This window comes from Parasteatoda tepidariorum, chromosome 8, assembly GCF_043381705.1.
Source record: "Parasteatoda tepidariorum isolate YZ-2023 chromosome 8, CAS_Ptep_4.0, whole genome shotgun sequence".
Taxonomy (NCBI): domain Eukaryota; kingdom Metazoa; phylum Arthropoda; class Arachnida; order Araneae; family Theridiidae; genus Parasteatoda; species Parasteatoda tepidariorum.
The window spans coordinates 78,470,624-78,488,253 of NC_092211.1; the positions used below are offsets into that span (position 1 = coordinate 78,470,624).

At 26.1% G+C, this 17,630-nt stretch overlaps 1 protein-coding gene across 1 annotated transcript in view; it reads right to left on the bottom strand.

Moving 5' to 3' along the window:
- Positions 1 to 16,688, bottom strand: part of LOC107438166 (B-cell lymphoma/leukemia 11A) — a 210,719-nt gene extending 194,031 nt beyond the window's left edge. Inside the window, exon 1 of the mRNA XM_016050376.3 lies at positions 15,117 to 16,688. Within this exon, the coding sequence (XP_015905862.1) occupies positions 15,117 to 15,168 (52 nt within the window). The 5' untranslated portion in view covers positions 15,169 to 16,688. The remainder of the gene's footprint in view (positions 1 to 15,116) is intronic.
- Positions 16,689 to 17,630: the final 942 nt, after the last annotated feature.

Here is a 17,630-nt window from a genome sequence, read left to right on the forward strand (position 1 = left end):
CTGAGATGTGTGTTATTTTGATTCAATTTTGTAACGCTGTTAGTTCATTGATGTGCACTAAGCAATGCAATTTTGAGGGACAAAACAAATTGCTTTGGAAAATAGAAGTTTGTGTTACATTACTTTAGGACTTGGGAACAAAAATGTCTTTTTTAAGGATGCCTCAGCGCTAGAAAGTTATTTCATTCATTGCAAAAACTAAACAATATTGCAAAGGTTAAAGAGAAAATGATAAATTAGTGTCCTGATAGGAAACAAAAAGTTATTTTAAATCAGCTAAATTGATATCAGTCGGTGATCTGCAAAGTATAGGCATGAAATTCAAGCTAGAAACTTATAAGAATATAATTAGAAAGGATTCTTAAAAAACACATGTTTCATATGTCTACGAACTAAGTAAAATAAAAATGCACTGTTAATCAAAAACTAAGATAGTAAAATGTCAAGGACGAAACCGTTAATTTATGATGTATTCTGTGTACTCTTTAAAAGTGTACCTTTTTGAATTGTCGTTAAAAACAGAGTAATTTTTAACAGAGACTTTTCTAAAATTATTTTTATAAAAATCTTTATAAAAATCTTTACATCTACAAACCTTGAATAAAAATTTAAATGTTCACAAAAAACCTCATCACAAAACTAGTTTAATTACTTCAGCTGGAAAAATTAATAACCATGAAAAACTATGTTTTTCCAAACAATATTTTAACTACATGTTTTAATGTCCACAAAAGCAAATGACGAACCAAAGAACAAAGACTATTTACAAATAAAATATCAATTGAATTACTTTTTTACCCTCTTTTTTCTTTCTATTTAATATTCCGCGTAGCTACAACATACAATACTTCAACTGTATTTTAAATAAATAAAAAAAAGTCTAGATCTCAATTCGTTGTTGAATAATGTCCCCTCCGCTATTCAATATAGGTTCACATTCCATCATGTCTGCGTGGGCAAGACCTCAGCGAAGTAGATGGAGTGACCCCAACGTATTGTCCTTTGGAAGAGGAAATAAAAAGTGCTTTATAACGGCTTCAAAATGAATGTTTTTATACTTAAATATTTTCAGAGACAGAATGCTCAAAATCAGCTGCTGCAATGTAAAGTATGCAAGCTTTATATTATAGGAACTTATTCACCGAGTGTGTTACGAAGTTATCATATTCAAAACATCCGAATTTTTATTATTTGTTATGGCGGAGAAAATCTTTATGTTTCCTAGCAGGTTTGATGGGGATATAAAAAGCGAAAGTTTAAAAAATAATGTTGTCGTTAAATATTAATTGCACTTTCAATGATCGGAAATCAACTTTAAATTTTCAGAAAAATTTGTCCTTTATTGAATAGTACTAACTTGAGAATATTAAATACAATATTGAATTCGAATTGTTTTTATACTTAAATATTTTCAGTGACAGAATGGGCAAACTTAGCTACTGCAATGTAAAGTATGCAAGCTTTATATTATAGGAACCCATTCACCGAGTGTGTTACAAAGTTATTAAATTCTATTCAAAACACCCGAGTTCTTACTATTTGTTATGGCGGAGAAAATCTTGATGATTCTCTGTAGGTTTGATGGGGATATAATAAGCGATAATTTAAACAATAGTGTTGTCTTTAAATTTTAATTACACTTTCAATGATCGGAAATCAGCTTTAAACTTTCAGAAAAATCTGCTCATTATTGAATAGTACTAACTTGAGAATATTAAATGCAATATTGAATCCTATTATTATTGACTCAGTAACTTGAACCATAATACAATGCAAATTTACAGTGACTTTAATAAGGTGTTAAAATGATGCATGATTCCTTTCTATGCAAACCATAATATCGTGAAGTTTGAGAAGTTCAATAATATGGTTAAACTTATCACCATATTGAGGCTGCAGCAAGTTTGATTGATACTAAGGTTCACTACGCTCTGAAATTTCGAACAGTGAATACGGTTTTTGAAATAAACAGCTTATAAATTAAAAATATCACAGAGAAGACGAAAAATATCCCCAATCCAAACATTTGAAAGGAAAAACTTATAGATAAAGTTTTTAAGTTTTTGTAAGTATATATTTCTTTTTAGAGCTGAAAATTGTTGATTCTGATTGGAAAAAATGCCTTAAATAAGAACAAGTTTTTTTTTGTCTTATTTGATGCAAGTAGTTATCATTTTTTAAAATCAATTTTATTTATCTAGTTTTGGTATGGATCAATTAGAGTTTTTAATTCTGGTAAGAAAAATCTCAAAAAATATTTTAAAGTAAACTAATGTATTTATTTTTAAAGTTTCCTGCATTAACAAAAAAGTTTAAAATAAATGAAAAATAAAATTGGGTTGTTTCGGATTTAAATAACTTAGTGATTAAAAAAAAAGACCGAAAAAGAAAAATTAAAAGTTACAATAAAACTATTTAAAATTTAACTGTTTATGCTCTTCTGGTTTTTTTTATATTCGCGACAGTAATATTTACTCAATAAATTCATTTGCATATTTGCAGTATAAAATAAAATAATAGAATTACTTATGAAGACTAATTTCCATTCTATTAAAAAACTGACTATGAAGTTTTGTAGCTTTTGATCATATAATATTCAATACAAAAGCTCTTAAATAGGTTTTTCTGCAAAAACAGACTACATAAAAATAATATTTACATGAAAAAACGTGGTTTTAGGTTAGGAATTCGCTATTTTTATTTCTTTTATTCTCAGTACTTTAAATTTTGGAATCATTATTAATAACGGTACATTTTACTTAAAAAAATTAATAATTCAGAAATGTGTATTAAACTTTCAAATTGATAGGATTATAAAAATTGAATCAGCGTTTTTTTCATTTTTTCCCCTTTTTTTTAGTAAATGTAATCTTTTTTTTAAAATCTATTAGTTGTGAAATTTAGACAAGAGGTTTCAAAAAATAGAAATATAAGGATTGCATGAAAATATTATAATTTTAAATTTTGAAAGAATGGAAATTGGTGTCAGCTTTAAGAGAAGAATTTTGTTCATTGCTTTCAAAATTTTTAATTAATAAATCTCCCTTGATAAGGAAAAAACATTCTACTGTTTAAAATAGAAGAACAGATGCTAATTGAAGAAAACATATTAAAATGTAGAGCAAATGGAGGCCATGATGATGTTAACATTGATCATGTATTCATCATGAAAATGATGTATTATGTGATATGAATTGTTTCAGACAATTATTTTCAGTGCTTTGCAATAATTATAATTTTTTAAATCTAGATTAGCAAAGAAACAAATTGATTATTTTTACAAGAGATCTGCACTTTGAAAGTATTATATTTTGCAATAAAGAAGCTTGAGGATAAGTCTCTTATTCTCAAATCCATACTCTCGTATTCTCTAAAGGCTAACACAACGAATTTAAATATTTTGAGCTTGTCATAAAGTGGAATCCAATTTTTCTTGAATAAATATTGCAGAGATATGCTTAGGAATTGATTTCAACAGCTTCGGAAGATTATTCCAATATTTTTATTCATGATAATTAGATCAACAAATATAAATTTTAGAATAAAAATAAGCTAGAATAAATGATGTTAGTTAACGTAAATAAATTCAAATATTGAGCAAATAGAGGCTGTTTGTTGTAAATGTTGATATTGACATTGAACAAGGGAATCTGTATTCATTTTGGCTAAGACACATTAAGCATTTCTTCATTAAATTAATTTAAGAAAACAGCTTTAATAATTAAAATGTAAAAATTAATAATAATAAATTAAATAAGATTACAACTATTCTGAAATTTTTAATACTTGGCATTAAAAGAGATAAATGTTACTTCATCTTCAGGGATTGTCTCATATTTTCAAATACATATTCTCGAATTCTCTCTAGGTTAACCATACGAATTTAAATCTTGTAAGGAATATAATGCAGTGTATTGCCTTTATTTTCGAATAAATATTATTTAATCATTTCTATTGCTTTATTTGAATAGCTCTGGAGGAACTTCCAGTAACAGGGAACACTGATTCCGACTTATCTCACAAGTCCGGCAAAAAAGAAACTTTGTGTTTTCCGCTTTTTCTTTCCAAAAACTTGTGAAATCAGCACACCCATTTTGTCGTTAGACTCGATAAAAGTCAAACTTCCGTCCTGAAAACATCCGGTGGACGTACAGAAAAAAAGGTCACCTCGAAAAAGTGCTGAATAACTGAATATCGACATTGCTTGCATCAGGTGTATGCGTCATCACGTATTTACCCAACGTCTATCTACAACACGAAGACAGGAACTAGATACATTCAGTTCCTCATTTTCGAACGAAAAGTGACCAATAATAATTGAACATGATTATATTTTCGAAGAAGAACATTTTTATGAAGAATAATTGCTTCATGACTTCTAGGAATCGAGGAGAGGATCGAGATATGAGTGTTGAGTAACGGGTGAATGCAGGGAAACTACCTTCAAGGAATTACTGTAAATTACAAGATGAAAAGAATATTCAACGCACGTTTTAATATATTTCATTCTTCTTTAATTAAGAATTAACATTGAAAGATATATAAAGAAAATCTCTTGATCTTTAACCACTATTGATGTATTTTTAACCATATTTTATTTATTAACTTACGTAAATTTGTATTTTTTTAGAATTATTCAGTGAAAAAGATGCCTTGGTAAATGTTTCGTCGAAACATACATGTCTGCTTTAAATATTTAAGGCATTTTCTTGTAGTTTTTTTGAGAAATACTAAGGCAAAAACTGGTTGCAGTTTTCGCCATAGTATTTCTCAATTATTTTATTGTTTTTTAATCATGAATTAATTATGAAAAGAAAATATACAACACAAAAATATGATACAAAGGAATATAAAGGAAAACTGATATGAGCTTTAAACATAGTTAGAGTATCTTCATCTACATTTTCTTCATTAACTTAAATAAGTTTTTTTGTTGGAATCATTTAATGAAAGAGATACCTCAATAATTGTTTCTTAGATACAAACATCCCCATTTTAAATATTTAAGACATTTTCATGCAGTTGGTTGAAAAATATTATGATGACAACTTGCTGCAGTTATGAATTTTATTCATTTTTAATTATTAAATAATTATTGAAAGAAAATGATACTACAAAAAGTATGATACAAAAAATATAAAGTAAAGCTGATTTTGAACATTAAAAATTGTAAATGTTTTTTTATTTTAGTTTCTTATATTAGAATAAAAACTAATTAAATATTTCAATTAAATTATTAGCATATTGTGATATTTTTTAAAATAATATAGTCATTTTAAAGTTTTTTTTGGCAATTTATTTGAAAACCGCTCGAGGGGTAAGAATTTTAAATTATCAAAATTTGAATAAAAATGATCGTAAATTCATTGTTTCATAGCTTTGCTATAATTTCAGATTTTAGTGTTATGAAAATGGATTTTATTCCCATGCTTAAGTAAATTCTTTTGGATAATTCATAAGAAATTGTATAAAAAAATTGAAAAAGTTAATTACCTAATAAAATTCCGTAAAAAAGTGAAATCCCCATTTGTTAGAATTTAATATGCTTTTAAAGGAAATTTTCTACAAATATATCATAGGTGTGAAAGGATGAGTCCCAATTATTACTAAAAATTAGATAAAATAGACATTGTAAAATGCCAGTTATTTCAGTTCTTAAAAGGATGTTATATACATAGGTCATAAAGAAGTTTTTTCATATTTTCTTCCATTTAACTTACAATTGTAAAGTTCTTTATAAAAATAGAGGATCAAACATTTTAAAGAGATAATGGAGGATATCTTTCATTTTAAAGATGAATGAAATTTTATTTAAATTTTAAAAATTTTGTGTCATGAAAATGCTTAATTAATATACGAAATTAGGTCCCATTATCCGACAACGTTCCTTATTTTAGCTTTTGTGCAAATTTCAGACGTTTGAGTTATTAAAACAATTCGTAAAATATACTTTATCTTAAAATCATACCATGTAATTGCAGGTACTTAAGAAACTATAGTTTGTAAAAATATCTCAGTTATACTATTTTTCCAAAATTAATATTTCTTAGTTTTCATAAGTATTATAATCATGTAGTACAAGAAGTTCCAATTACTATTATACCTATAACAAAAAGACAATGTTATGAAATATTGTTATCTTAGCTCTTATTTAGATTTAAATTTTGTTTTAGAAAAATGCTTAGAAAAATATATTCTTCCTTAAATAACGGTAGATTATCTATTGTTATTTTATTAAAAATCATTTGAACGAAAAAACTTTTATCACCTCTTTTTAAATTTTATGATAGTTAAAGTTCGATTCTGGTGCTAAATAGCAAGTAATGGAAAATGGGCAGGAGCAATAAATAATGAATCAAATTTTGGGACTCACACAAAATCGTTATTAATAAATTCAGCTTAAATATTCAATTTTATATAAGAAAAGTAAGTTGAGTATGCAATTCATACCTTTGAATTGAATTATCCATAGCAACTACATTAATTTAAAAGACTCAAAAGAATTAATTGCGATAAAAAAATAACAATAGCGATAGCTTAAAAAAAACAGCATGAAAATACAAAGCAATAAATCGATCATGCACCTTTTTATACTTTACATAACTTCAGCATTATCAGTTTTAATCCCCCAGAACATCTAATATAGTCTCCCAAAGGAAACAATTACAGCGTTTTCCAGCACTATAAGCCTAATAAATTTGTATTTACAACTTTAATTCAACAAATTACAAATATTCCAAACAATATAGTCTTGGCATCTCTTGGCATGCAATGTTTATATTTTCGTAGTAGATTTTCATGAAAAACCTTTCTTCCTGATCACAAATCTTGTTAATAATCAAAGGAAACTATTGAAGAACTATCATTAGAAAGATAATCCAACGAAGCAATGAGGCAGGACTTGTGCCAAACGTGTGTTGTTGGCGTCAAGCACGAGTGACCACGCCAAACCGAATGGTTTACGAGCAAAGGCATTGTTCAATTACAATGTTTTGTCTCATTTTCTTTTTATATTATGTTTGCAAATTTGGAAAACGTGCCGGCACGCGTAAGTTATATCTATAAATTAGAAAAAAAGTTGACATAGTTTAACTTTTTTCAGTAACCAAATTTTTTAAGAGAAATTACAGGTCAAAACTAATTTTTTCACGTAAATGTGATTTTAGAGGGCTGAAAGATTTCTCTTTGTTTGAAACTAATAAATATAACTTCTTCATTTTTTCAATTATGCTATGAATATACGATGAGTAAAATTGCAGACCAATAGTGTTTTAAACAAACAATTCGATGCAGTAGATTTCTTTAAGTAAATTTTCTTTTGTTATACAATTTACAGATTTCAAATACTTTTGTTTTAGTTTTCAGATAATTTTTTTTCTTTTATCTAATTATTAATTTCAATAAAAAAATAATAATGAAAAATAAATAAACAGATAAAATGGTTATTCTATTTATAGTACGTAGAAACTTTTTATTGAAACCTCTAAGGGTTTTGAATGAATTAAAGCGTAAAAAAAAAAGTATTTTGAGCACGGACGAAAATTTTTAATTAAATTGCATTTAGTGAAATTTAAGCCAATCTTTTAATAATATATTTCAATTCTCTGTTTTGCAAAAAGACTCTCATTAAAGTAATTAAATTAAGTACCACAATCGTATGATTGGTAGAAAAAATAAAACCGAAAAATAAAATTTTAAACAACACTTAAATAAAAAATTACTTCATAAACTCTCTTTTTACTTTATAAGAGATACATTTTTGCAAGTCTTCTTACAGATTAAATCTAAATAACCAAAAAATATTTCTCTATAAAATCAAACAGAGAAGCACTGAACTCAATTAAGTAGTCAAACTAATTACTGAAATCACGAGTTGTGTACAAAAACGGGGAGAAATTACTTTTTTAAAAAATCTGGATGACTAAAAAAATTCATTAAAGATTAAACTTTTAATTTAATCACTTAATGGGAATTAAAACAAGAGGTGAATTATTTCCCGAACCATGGGATTGATTAATTAAATATTATTTGCAATAGGAATTTTGATTATTGAGCAAATTTTTTACCGTATTATTTTTCTATAGGTAACTCCTTATTAAATAATAATAATGGATAATTTATTTTCGAATTTTTTTTTTTGCATAAAGAAATTGTGTATTTATCGAATTTTTTTTAAACAATTTTTAATAAAATTCACGAAAATGCAAAGTTTTCAAAAACTGAAGCTTAGATAATTTTGAACAAAAAAACTGATAAAATATTGCTGCCATATCAATTTAATTTATTGGATGAAAGTAGAAAACGTAGATTTGCTTTGCAGGAAAGTGTACTTCTCGCATGGTGTACTTTATTCACGGATTTAAAATATTAAAAGGTTTTACAAACACTATTAAAATATTGAACTATTTGACATACACTGTTAAATATTAAAAGATATTAAATAAAGTTCTGAAGCATAAAATGTCACTGATAATAAGATGAAATATAAAAATTCAATGTAAAATCTCTACATCATGTTAACGTAACTTTTTGAAGAGTTCTTGATATGTTCTTGATATCTTTGAGAAGTTATATATATATATGTATATATATATATATATNATACGAAGTACTGGTGTCACTGCAGAAGTTTCATTTTTTAATATATTTTTTTATAAAATATGTTTATTATTTATTATGGTGGCTAGTTTATTAAAGTGGTAAAGATGCGTCATTCACCAACTAATTGAATACATCACACCATTTTAAAACGATACATTTAGTTGTTTCAGTTGTTTTGCTAGTTGAAGCGGGGAAAATATTCATCGTTCAAATGATGCAACGCACACAATTCTTTTTAAATAGATTGTTATAATCAAAACATTCAAGAAAAGATAGACAAGTTTTAAAAATTAATCTTTATATCTAGAATCAGATGCTCAGGTTTCGGAATGATAAGCATTAAAAGAAATAGTTCAATGCTAAATTCCTAAGTTAAAGATAGAAAGATATATAAAAGGCTCTTTAACACAAATACATAATCAGAACAACATTTCATGCGCACAAAACCGTAAACTAAAGACGCTAATTATCTGGCAACACTAATTAATAAGCCATTTGTGATATGGCACATGTTTTTGCGAAAACATTTACTGATACCGTTAAAAGTGTCAAAATCAATAAAACCGCAGTCTACTATTGTGCCATTGGCGTGATTTTTTAATGAAAAGCGATACAAATTTTTCTCCTTTTAACTCAAATAAATGGGATGTTATCAGAAAAGCAAATCATTCAATAGAGTTTCTTGGCGAACATCGCTGCCAACTGATTAATGTCACGTTTAGTGTTTTATAATGAAAGTTGAACTAATTATTCTTTTCAGAATTGCAAATTGTGAAGCAATTGAGGCCATTTATCATTATTTTGGCGGGCTTCTCTCTTCTAGAAGAAACAAAGAATCTAAAAAGATTTATAACGCAGCCGACGGTGAAGCGACGTCTGCACAATACTTAACATTTTTAAGATCATTTCCCTGTTTGGAATGAGTATTATTTAAAAAGACGACAATTAAAGAGAATGAATTTTTTTCACTATAGTTTTACGTCTTTGGACAATTGCTGTTTATGTTTAAGCACTGATGAAATTAAGAATTTATTACGTACTAAAATGTTTGCTTTCATCTAGCAAATGTTTATAATTTTTTTTTTCAATCTTGATTTTAATCAAATTTAGAAATTTGCCGTTAAAAATGTGACATCTAAAAGTAATTTAATTACAAATCATATGTCAATATTTTATAACTGTAAAATGTATAGTGTGTATAAAGAAAAGAGTTTAATTAAAAGTCTAGAAAATGTCCAAATTTAAAATTTTGCTAAGTAAAAAATAACAAAATAAAAAAACTTTAAAATATGATTACAGGAGATCTATTCAAAAAAGAGTCAATTCCCTTTTTAACAAACATTTATTTTTTAATGATTTATTTTTTTAAAGCAAATTAATGTTTTTGTAAGAAATAGTTTTTTTTCTTTTTTTGCTACTGTGTTGCTACTGTGCTTTCGAACTGTGCTAAAAAAAGAGTTAAAAACTTTTTTCGGTTAGACTTTGTGATACAAAACACAAATAATTATAAAAAAAAGACAGACGCAATATTTGTTAATGAGAACAACTTGGTTTATGTAAAAACCTTTTTCCTTAATTCACATAACAATGAATCATTTCCAAATAATCATGAGTATGATTTGTAAATACCTAAGGAATATTTAACAAATTTAAATGCCAAAAAAATAGCTTCTTTTTTCTTGACCACAATAGTTAAGATTTTGAAGTAGTAGATTTCACTTATTAGTAAAAAAAATGTCTATGATTATATTTTGATTTCTGTAAGTAAATCAAAATAAAAAATTATAAAGAGAAAAATTCGATGCGATGCAGATAAATAAGTTCATCATTTACTTTTATCAAAAATAAATTAAAATGTCTATCAAAATCATTGATAAACTAAAATTAATATGCACAACAGAAAAATAATGTAAATTAAAAGTGAAATAGATAAAAAAAATTTAAATATTTTTTTTGTACTTATTAATAACTTTTCCAAGATTTCAATGTGAACTAATATTAAAAAACCAAAATGAGATAGATTGATTACCGTTTTCCTTTACATGCAATTGTTAAAATTTAAATAAAAAATTAAGTTTAAAGAACTGAGAATTATGGAAATAATATAAACTATTAATTTAATACAAAAAAATGAAAAACACATAAATAATAGCTTTTTATTTACAATTTTAAATTACCTTCTCTCAGATTTACAAATAAAGCATTAAAAAAATCTGGTATTTTTATGAATTTTTGCATTTTTGATAGCAAATCAACTAATAAATTTGAATTCAACACGCGGAGGAAAAAAAATTCTGGTTTCATATTGTTAATTGTAGCAAAATTACTACCAAAGCGCTTCCGTAAAAATTACTGACCTCTTTGGAATTCCCATAGAACCAGAAACAAGGCAAATTTTACCACATTTTTGCAGTTTTTACAATACTTTTTTGCATAATTAGTTAAAAAGGGGAAATTTATATCCAAATCCGCTAACTATCCATCACATGAAATTATGTAAGACAAAATACGAAACAATTTATAGGAAATTTTTTTCTCAATAAATTAATTTAAATTCCCGCCAATAAGCTTATAATTTACTAAGAAATGTATTTAATTAAGAAGATAAGATTAAAGTCAATCGCTACCATGAAATACATTAGCTAGTTCAGTAATACTTTTAAGAGTTAAGGCATTCAGGTCAAGAAAAAAAACTTATAGGGGGACTAACATCTGCCTATTGGTTTTGCATTTCACCTATTTACTTCATCCTGGTAGGAAGGGGGATTTACTAAAAATGGTAAAAACCTAGGAAATCCGTATAGGTCATGTTAAATGGGTTAAACTATGAATAGCCACTTTGATTAACTGCTTAATTAGCCGTTATTTTATATAGTAATGCAATATTGCGGATTTTTCAGGTCAAAGATATGGATATGATTAATTCAAATACATTACCTCTAGTCATGACATAAAAGCGATCGATTAGTATAAATTAAATGATTAAAAAATAACTCTTATTTTAGAGTTTTATATCCATAACAATATTGAAATATTAGATAATTAATTCAAGTTAATAAAAAAAGACATTAACTTCAAATGACAAAACTACAAATCACAACTTCATTCATGCTTTCACTTTTTATTTTTTAAGTAAATTATCACAGTTTTTAAGTTTTCTTTTGTGGTGTATAAGAGAAACATTTTATAGCAAAAATTTACTTAAGCAGTATCTTTTTGATTGGATAAAACAATTATATTAGACAACTATAAGAGTTGTCAAACCAAACTAAAATAAATAGAGAATTATTTAATATTTCTCTTTTAAATGTAATTTATAATTTATTTAAAAAGCAAAATTTTGAAACAAAGTTTAACTTTAAAGTTATTTACTTTCTTTAACAATATCATTATACTGTTATAAATAAATTCGATAATATAACTCGAGGATTTCCAACAAAATGAAAACATCAATTTATAAATAGTAGAAATTTTACAGTTAATGCAGTCCGGAATTATCGATACAAAATTCTAATGAAGAGTGACCTTTTAATTAATACAAACATTTACATTTTTAAAAAATTGACGCAGAGAAAATAAAGGATGGTCGAAACTATCCAAATCTAGTACAACTTTGAGTATTTCTGTCTTATGTGGAAACACCAAAAATATAAGTAAATTTTACCTAGCAAATTAGTAAGGAATTTGGTAAAATTAACAATAAAACATAGTTTTATAATATGTGATAAAATTTGATAAGTGTGGTAAAATTTGGCAGTTTTATCATGATACTTTAGAGCATAGCATAAAAATTATTTATTCGTTTAAATTTACTTTCCAGTTTTGTATTTCTTTACAAAATGTGTGGTAATCAAACTATAATTTTGAAATCTAGAATTTCCTGTAAGCTGTTAGCATATGAAAGAATAAATTACCAAATACCATTTATTTTGGTTTTATTAACCACATTTACAGTGTTTCTTTTTTTGCTACTAAAAATTTCATTATCCTACCGAGCTGTAATTTACTAGAGTTTTTTTTCATGTATATTTATTTGAAAGCATAAATATGGTTGAAAAATTTGACAAAAATCGAAAATAGCTCATACAATTTCAACCTAATAGATTGGTTTTACTAAGTTATGGTCTCCACTTAATGCAAATACAATCTATATTAATATATAAATTTAAACTAGTATTATCCTTTTTAACTTTAATTATAATGAGACTAACACAAAGTTGTCATAAACATTAAAAAGAAAAAATATATATACTGTATTAAACTCTGATTCGTCATTATTATAAAAATATCACTGTTTGAATTAGTGCTTTAATGGTGAATGAAATTTCTAGGAATAAATATTATATTTAAATATATGTATACCTATAATAATAAAAAATAGTGTATATATATANTATATATATATATATGTATGTATAATATCAGACGTTACTTTTCTATACATATAAAAAATGACAAAGAAAAATCGTAGTTAGCGAAAATTTTATCAGTAATTATCAATTACATTTTACGAATTTTTTGAAATGAAACATATGAAAGAACAATTACACACCAGACCTTGCTAAAAGCAATAAATTAATTGTTGGCATGGTGAGATTACATCGCTGTTTTTGAAATAATTTCAATGAATCCTATTTTTTAACATATATATCTCAATTATCAGAACAAAATCGATTAAGAAATGCTCACTCAGAGGAAAAATCCTATAAATATTTAAATTACAAAACCAATAAATTCAATATTATCAACATATAAATACTTATAAATTAAAGTTTGTGTTTGGCGTGTTCCAGTTCCTTGTATGTGCAAATAACAAACAAAACATGAAACGATATTATATAAATCAAACGTAATATATCGGCAAAATTTTAGTTAAATGTTTATAAAATTGATTATTTTTGAACAATTTAAATGCGCTTTCAGTTCTCATTTAATATTTTGATGGTTTATCAATATGTTCATAGTATGAAGCTTTTATTAGTTTTAATATTTGTTTACAATATCTTTTTTCAATGATTTCATTTGTTTAACATATCGCTATTAAAATCTAAAGTAGAAAATTATGTATACATTATTAAGTTTTTTTACCATTTATTTTATAATGCTCTTCAATTAAAATATTTCTGCTGCTTATTTTCCTTTTTAAAAATTTTTTTGCATTCAATCAAATTTTTTAAACAATTAAGTTCGAGTGTTTTAATTTTTAAAAGGAGTTTCTGCTGAATTAACCTGAAATTTTAATGAAATAATCATTAAATTTAGTGAAATATTTATTTCACTAAATTCATATGTATTGGCTAAATGCTTTACTTATAGATTTTATTTATTAATTTAAAAAAATAATATTCGGGAAGAATATAAGTTTGGCATTTTTATGAAAATAAGATTTGTTAATTTAAGATGATTATAATTTATCAAAATAATTTAATGTCTTAGAATAAAGTTGAGGAAATAATATAAATATTTGAATTATAAAGATCAGTTCATTAGATAAACTGAATAATGCATTTTATCCAGATTTTTTTCAGGTAAATTTTAGATTATTAACTATTTCAAATTATAAGTACAAAGCAATTAACAAATATTGTAGCTGTAGTTAATAAATAGGCACTTTCTTAAACGTTAACATTTAATGGCTATTCGTTTAATATTTTTTTTAAAAATATTTTGTAACAGAATTTAGACAATTCTTATATAAATGTTTAGTAATAAAAATTGTATAATGGCATTTATTTAACTATTACTTAAATATTTTGCAATACTCTCCTGAATAAATTTTTCAAACTGATAGAAAAAATCGCAATAAATATGCAAATAAAATAGCTTGCAAGCACCAACTTTTTTCAGAAACTGAAATTAATTTCCATTTTAACGTTTTGTTAATTAAAGTAAATACTTTTCAATAGATATTTACACGGGGCTTTAAAGTGGATTTAGAAAGAACCAGTAACAACATAAATACCCTTAAATTTAAATTTAGTTTAGTCATATATTACTGAATTCCAATATAATCCTTATATAATAATTTTAAATATGTTTAAAAAAATAAATAAATTTATTTATATTTCTTAAATTAATTCTAGAATAAAGATACATTAATTTAAGTCAGTAATTTTCTTTTTAATTTAATGTTAAATTAAAGATACATCAATCTAAGTAAGCAATGTTTCAAAACAAAATTACTTTCAGTAAATGATGCATAAATCTAAGTAACTAATTTTTAAAAACTAAAAGCAAATTATATTTAATTTAAATATGCAATAAACTGAGGAAGACAATTTTTCTTCAATATCTTCTAAGTAACACAAAAGGGAAGAAACGTAACGTAATTTTTAACTTGTCCCTCAGTCACTCACGTGGTTTAGGAATATAAAACAATCGTGATGAGGGTGAAAAATAAAATATCAAAAAAATTAATTTCTATAAATGAAGAAACTTGTTAATGTTTTAAAAATTCATGGTCTCTCATAATTGAAATTCTCATATAATAAAATAATTAATTTTTTTTTACTTACCATTTATCAATCTCTTTCTAGGTTGAGGATTTTCCTGTTTCCTACGAGACATGGCCAGAAGCAGAAGTCATTTGTTGATGAAGGTGCAAAAACAAAAACGAAACAGTACACAAATAATAAAAAAATAAACAAAACAGAAACGAAACTAGTCCTCCGAACTAGATGTCCAAGTACTTTCAAATCTTCACATTTTTCTCCGCCTATTTTGCGGAGAAATACAACTCCTTTCAAAACATCATGTCCGCTCCAAATGCATGATGGGAAAAAAATCACACCGGCTTTCGGGATTCTTTTAAAACATTTTTTGACAGTTTCCGGGATTTTTCCAGTTTTTCTGTTCCATGTTTTATTGTTGCACTTAAAAATGTTTCAGGAAATATTTATAATTTTCCCTGTTTTTAGTATATAATTGATGCTTTTTGTATATTTATTAAACAGAATTAGGCTTAACTTTGGTGAAAAACAATTGTTGAGTACTTGATTTGTTTACTTGCTGGTTCTGGTTTAAAATTCTTTGTTTCTTTCAGTATAAAGGAAGCTTTAAAATTACTGAAATTTCTCAATTTTATTTATATTTTAATAAATAAGCTGAACAGATATTGAGGTTGATTATGAATATTTAATGGGGTTGTTTGTATATTTCTTGGTGAAAATGACTAGTGCCTAGTTTTTAATCAATTGAATTTCCACAACTTGACTAGTGAATTTAATGACAGTTGTTTTTAAAACAGTATTATGCTTGACTAGCGAAAAGGAAGTATTTTTTTCTTATCACTAATTAACATTAATGAGAGATTATTTATTCTTCTTAACGAAATATCTTATCACAACAACAAAAATTGTTCACACAGTTTTGAATGAATTTCACTTACTTCTGTTTACTTTTTTTTTTTATACAAACATTAACATCCTTAGCAATAAATTACAACTCAACTCATATTCCAGTCTTCTATAGAATCCAGAGAAACACTATAAAGAGTAACGAAACAAAAACACTGTCCATAAAAACCGAATATTGACCACGGTCGAAAATCGAGTTTCTTTACGGCGATGGATAACCATGCACGCCGATCTTCGATTCGTCGAGGCGCCGTCCGTAGACTCGTGCGACGCGCAGACCTCGCGAACCAGCACTGTTAGGAAAAATCATTCACCGCAATATCTCCCCTCTATTTCGAAGACAGCGCGCGCCGCTATTCCAACTCGTCCAACCATCCGCTCGCAGAGGAGTGGTCAGGAGCTCGCGACGCAGACCAAAGGTCAACCCACCGCTGCTTGATTGGCAACACCCCCCTTTACACAGCACCCCTGTTTTATTTTCTGTCTATCGCTATGTGATGCAGTAGCTTTAATTCTGTAGCTTCTTCTCTTACGTAATGTTCGTTCTATTTTGGGGGAGGGGGTGAGATTCCTCCCCTCCACTGCCCCACTCCTGCAGGTTCGTTTCTATTTTCCGACTTTCTGGATCTTGTCATATAACAGTAACCCCCCAGTTTCTAGTCGACACGCCGTCTAGCTGATTCTTGAAGAACTATTTCACTAGACATGGTCCCACATTCAATTATCCGCCAAGTTTGAAAAGGGAGCCTAATTTATACGTCATTTTTTAAAAAAAAATAATTTTGATGTTTTTTTTTATTTTTTATTTTTCTTCATATAATTTAATCGTGCTGCTCTTTCTCTGTAATAAGTAGAGTATAGAAAGCTGTTATTATCACTGTCTCGTTACTTTGTATTCATAAAAAGCTTTATTAAGAGCCGACGATATTTTCTTTACATTCCCTTCTTTCCCCTCTTTTTTCTTTTTCGTTTTGTGCTTCTTTTCTTTTTATCATTTATTTATACTCTTTTTCTTTATTTATTTCAGTGGAAATGAAATTGCTATTTTAAATTGATTCTACTCACAACTACTTATTTACTTTTACATGTATATATNAAGAGAGAGAGAGAGAGAGAGAGAGATTACTGTTACAATTTAAAACATTTATATTAATCAGATCTTGAGACTTGAAATAAAAATGAGTGCATTTCTTGGTTTCATAAAGGTAAGTGCAAGGATTGATACGAGGATATTCCGCTATATTATTTTTAAAAGGTTTTGTTTTTATTTTTTATTTTTTATCCTTACAGTTTTTTTTACATAATCTGCCCTTCATTATTTCGGAGGGAAATAAAATCACTTTTTGAGAAGATTATACGAATAAATAAAACAAATTCTCAGAAAATTTATAGCTGCACATTAATAATTACATAAATAAGATTTAAAATGAAATTTCGAGTATTTTGGCTAGTCTTTATAGCTCTAAAAATGTATGGGAAATAATTAAAATAACCATGAAGATATAAGAAACTCATAATAATTAAATAATATTTAAGTTGAAATATGAAGTAAAAAATTTCAAAAATTGAATAAAAAATACTGTAAATTTAAAGTCCTATAAATTAAGATCTAAATAACAATATTTGTGATGAGTAATAATCTATGTGTCTTAACATCGATGCTCGGTTTATCCT